The sequence below is a fragment of the Galleria mellonella genome, unplaced genomic scaffold, assembly GCF_026898425.1.
Source record: "Galleria mellonella isolate WM207_F2 unplaced genomic scaffold, CSIRO_AGI_GalMel_v1 utg133, whole genome shotgun sequence".
Taxonomy (NCBI): Eukaryota; Metazoa; Arthropoda; class Insecta; order Lepidoptera; family Pyralidae; genus Galleria; species Galleria mellonella.
Genome location: NW_026441990.1, coordinates 2,153,510 through 2,167,840, shown reverse-complemented (window position 1 = coordinate 2,167,840; position 14,331 = coordinate 2,153,510). Strand labels below are relative to the sequence as shown.

The following is a 14,331-nucleotide window of genomic DNA, read 5'->3' as shown; positions in this document are numbered from 1 at the left end:
GATCATATGAAATTTGAATTTTCAAAAATATATAGCTAGTAATATGTAGTCTGTTTAAACATGATTCAATAAATATAGAAGCCATGTGTTTGGTGACTCTGTGTCACTTGTATTTCTGCTTTATTTGCATGGCTGTGTTTCAGTTTTAAGGGTGGGATATGGCAGGGGAGTAATAGTAGTATAGTAAGAAGGCATAACATTGTAGTCTTTTGGAATGGCAACACATCAGGAACACCATGAGCATCATAGTGTATTCTACAAAGGCAGTGGTACTGTTCATGTCCATAAGCGATAGTTGTCACTATCCATCAGGTGGGCCAGGAACTTATTTGCCATTCTGAGTATTATAAAAAAAAACAGATGACTATAAAACAGTCTAATAGATAGATTATTGTTCCTTTCAAAAGATTACAATAGTAAACTTATTATAAATAGATGGATACTAATAGTAATATACATTTAAATTCGATTAATTGATCGAATGTTTCAATTTGTTATTAATTTCATTCTGAGGGTGTTTCTGAAATTATTTCAACAAAACTTGGTTACATTGTCATTAAGTTTTATTATGTCAATATTAATTTCTTAAGAAATTATTATAAACAAATGAAAAATATGACATAATTTTGTATATTTCAAGACAGTGATTTACAATAATTTTGAAAGCTCCTTGATTGAATTGTCAATCAAAAAAATCTGTGAAGCGCAAAATTTTCAAAAATGTCATTTCTTGTGTATATATTGTTTTGTTAAAAACGTCAATACATCAATATCGGTGGAGGCGCAGGGTAGGGGCGTGCTCGGGCGGGCCGCACTGGTAATTACAGGCATGCGGGCCCTCGGGCCGATGTATGCGCGCCCCTGCCCCGCGAGCGCGCAAATTATTTAGTAATTTTAATTTTATTTGGACTTATAATCCTTTACGTTGTGGGCGTTCGTAATCACTTCTCTTTTTTGTGCATAAACACTGTTTAGCTGTATTTGGCAATTGCGTGTGGTATGGGACTTTAGTATCGAAATAATTGTGATTTATTGATAACGTTGGGGCCGAATTTGAAATGTTGGTTCGTTCCATATTCGTCTTATGGCGTCTCATCGCTTTGTATATATTTACCTTATAATAATTTGACGGCCTTTGCAAAGCAGTGATGGTGCATCGTTTTGCGGTAACGATGTCTCGAGTTCGATTCTCGGTCGAGTCAATTTAGGAAACTGTATTGAATTGTTTTTTAATTGACACGGGTCTGATTGTTCAGGGTTGTGCTTTCAGATATTTATTACCTGTTTCCACATAATATAGGGTATTCTAGTATGAAGACAAGGCCATTTGTGTGATTGTTGCCAATAAAGTTGAAAATATAGTTAGAACGACATTTTTTTATAATTATATATAGGTACTATTCTTAAAAAATGTGTAGCGGATGGTTGCTGTAGTTTTCAATAGTATTGTTTAATTTTGTGTTTCCTTCATTTATATTATAAAGTTTTGTGCAAATTTTAGTGTCTGTCAAATTTTTATTTGAGTGTGTAATTACGTATTGTTATAGCTGTCTGTTTGCCTCAAATGAATAAATAAATAAATTATCCAAATTTTATAAATTTCGTTGTATACCATACACTGAAATGAACATATATTCTCTATCTCTGAATGACATTTTAGAATCGATTGCTAGTTGCTTCCGGCAGCCGCTGGCTCCACTCTGCAAAACCTTGCTGCTTGCTGCACTACTGCCTAATCGCATTACCTCCGTGGCCCACAGTTTTACCATCTGACGGGATGTATGTTTGTTTGTCAACGAAAATTGGTATAAAAAACTTGTGTATCTTGTACTTGAACTCATTTTGATGTCTATTTCTTACAATAAATAGGGTTACAGTCATATTTTTTCTTTGCTATTTTTTCTTATTTATGCTTATTTTTAGTCGCAACTTGTGGTTCAGTGGAAATATTTAAGTTATTGTTACAGGTTTCAGGCAACGATCGTTACTTTCCAGCGTTGTCTGTTGGTTTATTTCTCACTTCTTTATTGTTATAAATAAAAGTTACTTTTTTCTCAACATTTGCTAACCTGGGAATCGAACTTAAAATCTAATTTGTGCGAAGAATATTGCTTCTATTGCGAATGCTGTTGTTGCAAAAATTAGATTAAGTTCTTACACGTATACTGTATACAGTACAGTAACTGTATGTAGTTACAGACAGTTACTGTATATACAGTACTCAATACTGTATATTGAGTAGGTACTCAATGTACAATATTGAGTAGGTACCTATTAGAATTCAACAATAAATATTTTTATTTCCATTTTTTTAGTTTTTTATAAGCCGACTTTGAAAAGAAAGAGGTTTTCAATTCGGTTGTATTCTTTTTTTGAATTATTTTTTTTTTTATGTTAAAAGACATACTTTTAGATTGGTCCTATAGAAATTTTATCAACCTTGCATAACTTTTTTTTGCAGATCAAAATACACTTTAATTTGACACTAATAATAATTATAATAGGTACTAGGTATGGGTAAAATCGGTAGCGCTACAATATCTATTATATTTGTTTGCTCTGGTTATTGATGGCGGGAAAAAGGTCATAACAATAATCAATCAGCTGGACAATCAAGATCTGATCCTTCATTTCGATATTATAGAATAGATCATCATCGTCATCATATCAGCCTTTAACTGTCCACTGCTGAACCCCATACGAAAACTTTTGCTAGTAATTGCCACGCTTGGCAGGCGGGTTGGCAATCGCAGTTCGGCTTTTAGAGGTGTTTTAAGAGGGTCGCTGCTGCCCATCACTCCACTCTAAGCTCCCTTTGTCACCTCTTACGACACCCACGAGAAAGGAAGGGATGGTCCATTCTATGCCGGGATCTACACTTTTTTTATACAACTTAGAATGGCAAACAAGCTGACGGCCCACCTGATGGAAAGTGGTAACCGTCGCCTATAGACATGAGCAGTACCATGGACATACCAGAGTATACTGTTTCGCTCATAATACCCCCCATGCGTTGCCATTCCTGAGGACTCAAGTCTTATTCTTCATCGCATGAATTTTTGGAATGCTCTTGTAGAAATTATCCAAATCAGTTCAATAGGGGGGGAAAGGGATTGTTAGTAATGGAGATTGGGAATCCCATTGCTAGCAATATACCCAACCAGGTCGACCTCCTAGCGGTTCTCCCTGGAAACTATCATGATTGATTCCTGATGAATTCATCATGATGGGCTAACTGGCCTGTTTTCATCCTCATCGATCACCCTTCACTGGTGCCCCGCCAGCGTATCCCGTTAGCGCAGGTCGGGTACTATTCCATTTTCTACTAATAAAAAAAAAATCAGTTCAACAGTTTTTAAATTGAAATAACCGGTTTTACTATGATTGAAATGTGTCTTTTTTTGTGGAACAAAATCTATTATTAAAATAAAATACAGAAATGTTTTAGAATATAATTTTTATTGTTCTTATAAATTTTCTTATAATTAGGAAGAACTTAGTTTCGCAGTGCGAGTGTCTTTATCTAAATTACTAAAATTGCAATGCAAATTAAAATATTTCAACTATTAGTACAAATATAATGAATGAGACGAGACACATTCCTTAATTTCTTACAATTTATACAGATAACGTCAACTTTCATTACACTATATCTTATTACTCTAAACAACATATAAAAATAATTATTACATGGCTATATCTACAGGCTTAATGGAAGTACTAATGTGTCGATTAAATTGACAATTCTTTTGTTAATTTTAACTAAGAAATATACAAAAATAGTTACAAATAAATAATAATCTTTTACACAGGATCGCTACCTCTATGGTACACGGATTTATTTGGAAGTCAACAATAGAACGTCGTTTTTGGAGTTAGGACCATCTTACATAGCACCAATATAATATTTTATTATAAAATTATATATCATTTAACAGCCTTCTCAAGAATCATAACATCAATTCTTAATAAATACATTCGATTTAAATCAAATCGTCAATGCTTATTATTCGAGTAAATTATATTTTTTATTTACATAGGAAACCGTACAGCTCTAAATTTATAAACTTTCAATGTTAGTTTTAGAGCATTTTCTTTTTCATTCAATAATGCACCTTGTGTACATGAGAATACAATCAAATTACCATATAACAGTAGGGTTATATTTTAAAGATCGAGACAGTGTAATCTTTGGGCTATATTTAGGAAATGTCCTTAAAATTCCTATCCCATATTAGTACTATCTAGTCAGTTGCTGTAACAGGTCTGCCTGACGCCTGCCAGGATCACACTGAACTCGTCTTCGGGCCTGACATCAGCGCCAGTAGGGGCTGGTGCATACGCCACGGGTGCTGGCGTTCCTGAGATCACAGAAGCATAAGGAGATGGGTACATCCTCTCAGAACAATATTCTGGCCCTGGAGGTTGCTCGGCACAATAAGGAGGCCTGTACCCTTGCTGATGCTCGTACCGATATTGTTGCTGCTGGTGCTGGTCTACAGTACCTTCAGGGGCATAGTCCAAGTATTTATCAAACTCACGAGCGTCAACATCGGAATCCGGCGAACCCGTTCTCATCTCTGGCCGTTGGTTCATAAAATTCGGATCTGTATCTGGACCCGAATTCGTCGGTGGTTCTTCAGAGAAGTATGAGCTTCCAGTATCATACTCAGTTTTAGGCTGTTCAGGGTAATGAGAGACATAAGAATCTTCAGTTTTATACATTTGCTCGTATTGTTCGTAAGGATGATATTGGATGCTGTATTCTGAAGGCATTGGTCCGCTTGGGGCAGAAGATACCCTAGGAGTGCTTGTGCCTAAGGCTTGCTGATCTTGCGACGTTGCGACCGGTGGGAAAAAGGTACCAGTGACCAAAGGTGGCTGTTCGGCAGCATTTCTCTGCGTACACATAACATACATCCCGTTAGCCATACCCATGGCTGCGACAGGAGCTGGCGAGAAGGAACCCGGCGTTCTATAGGTTTTGTAAGGAGAATACGAATCAGAAATAGAAGAAGCATTTATGGCTCTTCGCCTTTCTTCGTATTGAAAGTTTTCTTTTTCATTTTCCACTGGTGAGGCATCTGGTGTGGGAAGAGGCGCTTCTGCTGGCGCGCTTCTCCTACCTTGCGGCTCTGGGGACCTTGCGGGAGATGATTCAGGAGTTTGGACATGACCGTTAAATTGACCGCTTTGGAAGGAATCCGAAGCGAGCGGAGAGGTTCGATACGGTGAAAAGCCTGCTCCTGGGTTATGAGAGAAGCGTGTATCTGGAGAATCTGTGGCAGTTGCGTATGGAGATCCCAAAGCGGCCGACGCTGACGGTGGTCCACTCGCAGGGGTCGTTGGCTGATTGGGTCTGGTCTTATTTTGTTTTCGTCGTCTTGGTCTGTACTTGTAGTTCGGATGCTCTGTCATATGTATGACTCTAAGCCGTTCCGCTTCTTCGACGAACGGTCTCCTATCTTGCGGTGTCAGCGAACGCCATTTTTTACCTGGAAAATGCAAAATGAGTAAATGAGTCGATTGTTATGTTAACTAGCTTGTTGTTACACGTTTTTATTGAGCCTATAGAGAAAATATATGTGGTCGCTATGCATTATGGCGCTTTTTGTAGCTCATAGACAGGTTATTTGTCATCGCTATGTATGTAGTTGGTAGCTACGTGAAAATTAACAACGCTTATTAATAATGTCTTATTACAAATCCAGATAACGTTTCCAAGAGTAATATCAGTGGAATGTTTGGTATATTAAATAGACAGACTGTCACAACGGCAGGCTAAATAATCACGATAGTGTTTTATCAAATAACTATAAAACACGCGCCAAGAGAGTTCCATAAATCTCTGAGCAAGTGGAAAGAATAGTTTTTAAAGCAATATTGACTTTTTGGTGCTTTGAATAAAGTATAAGTTGGTGTGCACAAAAAAAGTGTGAAGGTCTAAAGAAAAATTATCAAGTAGACTGAACAAGCCATATTGATATTTATCATCGCGACACTACTTGCTACTGGCCAAAGAAACAACTTTACTTCTAGTGAAGAGGATTTTTAATAATAACTTATCGATAAAAAAGAAATAGAAGTTATGGCAAAACTTGTTACTATATTGATATTCATCATAATTTTATATACCGTGGAAATTGTAGGAGGATGTAATATATAATAAGTAATATATTATATGTAATTATAAAGTGTAAATGTTAATTATCTACAATAAAATACTAAATATGTTATTTAATGATTAGTTTTATTAATTAAACTTTAGTAGGTAGATACTTCAGGTGAAACAAGTTAATTATATTATAATTTGACATTGCAATATAGAAAATATTATAAATTATATAAAATGAATAAAATAATTAATATAATTTATAATATTATGTAAATCCAATATTATCTATCTAATAAGCCAATATTATCAAATTAAATATCAAGATTTAATTTGTATTGATCATCATCATCATATCAGCCTTAAATTATCTATTGCTGAACATAAGCCTCCCCTTTTGGTTGCCAGTAGTTGCCATGCTTGGTAGGTGGGTTGGCAACCGCAGTTAGGCTTTAAAGATGTTTTAAGAGGGACACTGCTGCTCGTCCTTAGTCCAACAATTTATATTGATACAGAAAGAGAATTCAAAATATTTTATAGACACGGATAATATCAAATAACTGTAAACTTCCTGAAAGAGTAGGATATTTTTCAATTAGTAGTAAATTGATAATGGTTTGATTTCAAATTTTCTTTCCCTATGTCGATAATTAGGCTTCTTTTGACGCTTACGACATTCTGTGAATGAAAAAAAATTATTACTGGTAGTCTAGGTTTCTCTAGTATTTCTTTTTATGATTATTTATTTATTTATTTTATATGTTAATTATTTTGTAAATAGTAATTCCTTCATTCCTATATACAAAATGATTAACTTTTTATTACAGTTTATTGCTTTACCCCATAGAAATAGGTTTGGATTCTATTTTTATTATGTAATTTAGAATAGCAAACAAGTTAACAGGTCACCTGATGGAAAGTGGAAGCAAAAAATATGTTTATTTTTGAAATAATAGGTTTTTTTGATAGTGAGATAAAAAAACAAAAAAAAAAAAATAAATAAAAATAATAGAGGTTAGTTACGCTTTTAAGACATGTGATTATTGTATATATTTTTGTACAATAATAAAAATGTAACGAAGGCTAATATTTTTACGAAATATTGTTAGAAATCTAGTTTTTAAATACATGCGGTACTAATAAACACTGAAAACAAATGGTCTTTCAAATTCTATTATATTTTGTAAATTTGATGGTGTATAAATGGCCAGATTTGATAAAATAGGTTATAAAATTATCGTCTAAAGGAGTAAATTTTTTATTTTGTTTTAGCATTTTTGATAAGTAGGATCGATTACTAAATAAATTAATGAGGTAAAAAATAAAAGCTGGGAAAAATGCTTAATTAACGAATTGTGACTAAAAATATTATAATACCACGTGATAAAAAATTGATGTGACTTATAGCTATTTTAAATATTACAATTTGCATTGCATGTAGGAAAAGCATTCGTATATTAATGCTTTTTCTACCAAATTATAAGTGTGTTAGAAAAAAAAGTGTATTAGAAAAGGCGTATTTAATAGATTCTTATTTATAAATAAACCACCTGCGAATAAACAATAATTTTACAGTTCAAATGGAATCGTGTTTCGATCAGTTGAAATGTAAGACCCACAAAAAATGACAATCAGGTATCAACTCGGCCCACTTGACTGATGTCAAATGTCAAGTTGACAAATGAAAGGAAGGGGCTTCCTGTAGTGTATGGTCGTAGTCCATTAGTGAGGCGGATTATCGATGTTTTCTTTATCGATATTATAATTAATGATTTATTATATGGCCGAGATTAGTGTTGTCAGCGAGAGGTTTTGGGTTAGTTTTTTTTTGTAGCAATTTGTCTTGTCATACTTTTTTAAATGAACTGTGTAGTTGAAGTGTTGTTTACGAAGTAACTATTGATTTGAATACGGTGATTTGACATCTAAAATTAAAGTGGTTGCTCTATCAAAAATATGGAAATTCTTTCATTCGAAATCTATTTGTCCGGTTCGTATGAGATTTTTGAATTATCATATAATATTTTTTATCTATTGTATGAATTAATCAAGTGTCCAGATTAATGATCACGACAGACCGACTACCGGATTCCATTATACAGTCGCTACACTCTATCACATTGAGAAATGTCTCACGGCCACACAACGTCTAATAAAGCTTTTAGCATTCTATAAGCCACTGACCCTTGTCTTTTGTGATATACATAAGCGTATATCTTCAAGATGTGATAGTTTGGAGGTAAAAACTTATACTTTGAGGTAAGTGTTCAGCAAATTAGACATAAAATTAGTAGAGAATTGAATTATTTGGTACATATTGAGAAAAATGAAATAGTAGAAAAAATATTATTTGCTTTATAAATATATTTGATGAGATTACAATGTAAATAAATTAACAACACGTCACGTATTGTCATTGCTTCTCAATGCCTTATCCCCCCAGCTACGGCCATGCAACTAACAAATTATGATTAGATCATGGACTATTCTATTCTAATCATAATAGTTATTACAATTAAATGCGATCAATTAAAGTTATATTGAAAATAAAAAAATAAATAATAATAATTCAAAATAACAACAAAATAAGCAGTTGTCCGTTTTAATAAAAATGTCGCTTGTATATCTTAGCATTAATAATATCTGATTTCCACCTATAAAATATTTTGCAAATTAATCTAATTCTTATTAAAGAAGTATCTATTGAAAAATTAGTATAAAAACTTATTTATTACCTGCTAAACATTTATTAAAAGCCCGTGTTAGACCACCGGTCTCGTAATGAAAGTAACCGAACACCAAGTTATCTACATAATTGAGTGGCATCGATAATACTATAACCGTCGGCTCAGGTGCGCAGGCGCATCGGAACGGAAGCGTTGGACGTAAATTGAGAATTATAGATGTCTAGTCATCGGAGACTTAGGTGTTTATGTTGTTTCCTTTATTACTCATATTTTTGTGCAACTCTGAATGGCAAAGTTGACGGCCTGCCTGATGGAACGTGGTAACTATGACCTATAGACATGATTAGTAACAAGAAAATTAATATACTGTGAGATTCGTGTCTTGTTGCCATTTCTGAGGACTAAGACGGCCGGAAATTTTACTATACTTCAAACTGAATTAGCTATATTATTCTGTAAATTTATGTACTTCATTTTGCAATTAATTTCACATACGCTTTCAGTTCGCTTCACTTTCATTTCGCTTCAATTAAATTTTCAACTAATTCATTGTTATTTTCTGTAAGCTTTGGGAAGTAAGTTTAGTTTAGTGAGTTTTGGATACTAAAATGAGTACCTAAGGATGGTTATACACTAACTCTAATTCACTATTCTGATTAACGGAATAGTGCTGTCATTGATCTTATTTGAAAAAGGAATACCAGTTGTAAATCATTTGCTAATCTGCTAATGAAATTGGAGTTTGACTAGATATAGGTAATGTAAGTACTCTTTTAATATTTGTATTATTCTTACCATTCTGGACATTAATGGCGGGAAAAAGGTCATCATCCCTTTCGATATCGTCCAAATCTTTTAGATATTCATATTAGTTTTTTTTTATACAACTTAGAATGACAAGCTGATGGCCCACCTGATGGAAAATGGTAACCGTCGCCTATAGACATGAGCAGTACTATAGACATAATAGAGTATACTGTTTCGCCCATGATACCCCCCATGCGTTGCCATTCCTGAAAACTCAGGTGTTATTCCTCTGTACCCAGTAAATTCACGCCATATCCCACCCTTCAAACCGAAACATAGCCATGCAAACACAACTGTTTCACGGTTGAAACACGAATGGGACAGAGGTACCCAAGCAATCAACTTTTGTACAAAGTCTCCCTCTAGTTTCAAATGGGTGCTTTATATCGACTTTATATATTGGATAACAGAAATCTTTAATTCTTTATTGGGCCAATATATAAATATTTTAATTACAATATGTTGATTTTGGTATATATTACCTATACCTAATTTATACTTTATAGAGTATAACTCTTTGGCAATACAAATAGTAACATTCACTAATGTTACTGTTTCACTAAACTAATAATTAAAAATGTTTGGTAAATTATTGAGATATATTTTGCGAAACAGTATACTCTGTTATGTCCATGGTACTGCTGTCTATAGGCGACGGTTACCACTTTCCATCAGGTGGGCTGTCACCTTGTTTGCTATTCTAAGTTGCATAAAAAATATGTGTGTGTAATGAGAAACACTCGTAAAGCCTATCCTTCTTATATACTAGCTGTATGTGGTGGTTTTGCTCGTATCTATTAGAATTAAAATTAACAGATTCTATGTGTTAATTTAGGACATGGCCCAAAATCTTATAGACTTATATATACTTAAAAATAATAAATAAAGCATCGCACTGAATAAGTTTTAATGAAAGAAAATGGAATGGTAATCAGTGTGAGATGACAGCAGAAAATGAAGTCAGGTAAGTTGGATAATCGTGATGAATTTACCGCGATCGAAGTCCTCCGTTGTGTCATTGTGATTGTTTACACGATGGTTTTAAGGGAAACCACGTGGGGATCAATCTGACAGGGTAATTTTCTAGCAATGGAGCTGTTAGTCCCCATTACTAACGGTCTCCTTACTCCTGACATATGGAATTAAAATAAATCATAGAATAAAATATGCTGTTATATTTATGATATCAGATAAATTTTCATAATTTGATTTATTCCCTTTTATATTATCTGTTATTTTGAAAAAATATAGATATCACAAAAATCTCCGTAGAAAACCACCCAAAAGGCTTTCAATTGTACAGTAACAAATGAGATGCCATTAAATTGAGGGATCGTAAGGCAAGGACTGCAAAGTTTTATAGCTGGTTACCATCATATGCATCAATCAACTAAATAGTGAGTGAAAAAAATAAACAACGCATTTTTGTTACTCTATATTGTTAACGTTGTTAATTTTATTTAAGTACAAAATATTCCTAACTTTGAATCTATTGTATAGTACAATAAAATAAAGCGATTTTATTTTTAAGACGACTTTCAAAAGAATTGACAGAACTTCAATCTTTTGGCGGAATTGTCAGTATTTTTTGTGCCTAATTCGAGCGACTAGGTAACCAATTATGAATCAGTTTTGATAATCCTATTTATAATTGATAGCGGTTTACTTCCGTGTTGATTTTAAATTAATTTTAGAACGATAGAAGATACAATTTTTCTAGTCAAAAAGTTATTAAAGCTAAATAGTTCCGCCTTATAAATTCAAATATTGTTAATGAAATATGCCTGTAACTTTTTAAGCGCCTACTGATTTTTTATAAGTGTATTTTTACATGGTAAAAGTCGCTATTTTTTATTCGTGAAGCACAGTATACCAATGTTTTAGTAAACAAAAATAAATTGACCAATACCTACACTAGCTGTTGCCCATAGCTTTGCACGCTTGGTCCCGTGTTTCCTCTTTAAGTTGAAACTTTCAAAAATTCTTTCACAGTGGATGCTGTCGTTTTAAAATAAACCTTTGTTCCAAATGTAAGCTTTTAATGTTTTGGCTGTGTTGATAGTTAGTTAAAAAGGATAAACGAATTTATAAGTATAGATAGATATACTAGTTTAATATAATAGTTTAAATCGTTTGTTTGGATATCTTGTCCCATTCGTGTTTCAACCGTAAAGCAGTTATGTTTGCATGGCTGTGTTTCGGTTTGAAGGGTGGGATATGGCGTGAATATACTGGGTATAGAGTCATAACACCTTATTCCTCAGAAATGGCAACGCATGGGGGGTATCGTGGGTGAAACAGTATACTCTGTTGTATTCATGGTACTGCTCATGTCTATAGGCGACGGTTACCACTTTCCATCAGGTGGGTCGTTAGCTTGTTTACCATTATAAGTTGTATAAAAACCTTAAATAATTTATGTATTTATTATTGTTGTTAATGCACAATTTACAAGGCTGAATCGATCGAATTAGAGCAAAGTAACCGGGAGCCAGTTAATAAAAACACAATAACATCGACTAATGATGAAGTTGGGATGATCCAATCGATCATGCGTGTTATGACGCACGGTGGTCTCCGATCATCATTAATTAGATCACGATCATTAACGTTATAAATGATCTGATCGATTGATCAGAATTAGGTAGCTTTGGTGTTGGACTTTAGGTTTGTTAACCTTAAATATAAAAAGCAATAGAGTGGAGAAATAAAATTTGTCGCCTTTGGTCTTTGTATATATGTTTGTATGTATGTATAAGCTTAATTGTATATGCACATTTGACACAAATATCAGGTTATAGAGAAATTAACAAGGTAATAAGGCAGACTTATCCTTTGAAGGAATTTCTGCCTATCAAATTTGAGTATTCGAAAGAAGTAAGTATCTATAGGGTTTGCATATAAAGTGTAACATATATAGTGCATAAACAATATGTTAAATAATACATTATAATTGTTAACTGTGTAAAGAGTAACTGAATAATTATAACTAGATTTTATTACGATTCAATTAAGTATTTTCTTGTTGTTGTACTTTTAATAATTAAAATTGTGTTAAAAAAACAAAAAACTTTAATTGTAGCTAAACCGGTTATTTTGATTTGTAAACTAAATCACTGAACCGATTTTGATAAAATTTCTACGAGATCAATCTGTAATCATATCCTTTCAGATAAAAAATAATTTTCCATTTCAGGTTACAACTGACGGAGTTATGAGGTAACAAACAAAACAAAAATACGACCTAATTAAAAACTTGATTAGAATCCTGGATTAAGGTGTAAATACATAAAAGGTTTGCTGGTTCCAGAGCTGGCTGGAAGAAGATGCATGGATTGGTTGCACCGACAAGAGGAAACTCTTAAATGAATAGAGAGACTTAAAAGGATTAAATATTTATTCATGCGGGCGAGGCCTGGACAAAATATGAAAATGTTGTTAAATTATATGGTATATTGATGTATAATATAATATGTGAAAGTAAATTTGTATGTTTGTATCTTCTTAACGGTTTAATACTTATTACTATTATTATGGGATGGAGGAGTCTTTACTCTGATCACGAGGACGAAGTCGTGTGCAAAAGTTAATATTATATATGCATATATATATGCATCATCATAGACACACCACAGATACATAATATACTCTAGTTTGAATGGAAGCAATGCTGAAAGCATTGCTTATGAACATGAATAATTCCGCCTATGTACCTATTACTATCTGTAACTGCATTTCAATGTACATTGAATAAGTATATACCTACAGTTTCTTATAGGTTTAATAATGTTTTAAATGAACGTAATCCTTTGTAGTTTTATTATAATTCCTAAATATTTACTAATAAAGTCTACAATTCAGTAAAGTTATGGCATCCGCATCGTAAATAGATATAAATCGTTGAACTCCCGATTATTTTATTGCTGCAAACGGCCAGTAGATGGCACCATGAATTTTTTGCCCGACGGATGTCGAAGAGCACGCGTTGCATTCTAAATTTGAAAATTATGCCATTCCTCTCTATCTAGAACAGTTGGTATTCTCTGTCTCGCTCGTACGAAATATTTTTTTTGCATTTCGATTCCGAGTGCGTGGTGATTTTTGTTATTTTTTAACGTTTGGCCATGCGGCCGTCTTATAGTGCTTTAGACAGTGGCAGAAGGTTTTATAGTAAAATAAAATGCTTATTTTTATAGGATTTATAACGTTGGGTTACATATTATTAAAATAACTGATTTACAATGCTTGAATAGCAAAAGAAATAACTGTATTTATTCATAACTAGTTTAGGTAAAGCGGGTTTACTTGTGCGATTCCAAAGTTCTCGATTTCTAAAGGAATTTTGGGAAATCGTTTTTTATATATTTTAATGTACGCCCCAGTAGCTTGAAATACATAATAATAATAAGTATATAAGCATATGTAACAAAAGGAATCATTTTTTAAAATGTCTATGCCTAATTTCTTTAGGTTCTCTTTTGATAAATCATTCAATAATAGCCTAAGATACCACCGATGAGTTCTGCAGGTGTTAAACTTTTAATGAAATTTGGTTTAAATGAAATATTAGCGAGCAAGCAAACCTAGTGTATTGTATTTTATTTTCGCTTATCTTTAATTTAAATTCAAGTTATATTAAAGAAAAATTATCATTTCGGATCTTTTCATATTTCAATTACAATCCGGAATAGTAAACAAAATGATGTCTCTCTTGACAGATAGTGG

At 33.1% G+C, this 14,331-nt stretch overlaps 1 protein-coding gene across 1 annotated transcript in view; it reads right to left on the bottom strand.

Moving 5' to 3' along the window:
• Window positions 1–3,440: 3,440 nt before the first annotated feature.
• LOC113511046 (putative transcription factor SOX-15) overlaps window positions 3,441–14,331 on the bottom strand; it is a 170,813-nt gene continuing 159,922 nt past the window's right edge. Inside the window, exon 4 of the mRNA XM_026894615.3 lies at window positions 3,441–5,495. Coding sequence (XP_026750416.2) covers window positions 4,249–5,495 — 1,247 coding nt within the window. The 3' untranslated portion in view covers window positions 3,441–4,248. The remainder of the gene's footprint in view (window positions 5,496–14,331) is intronic.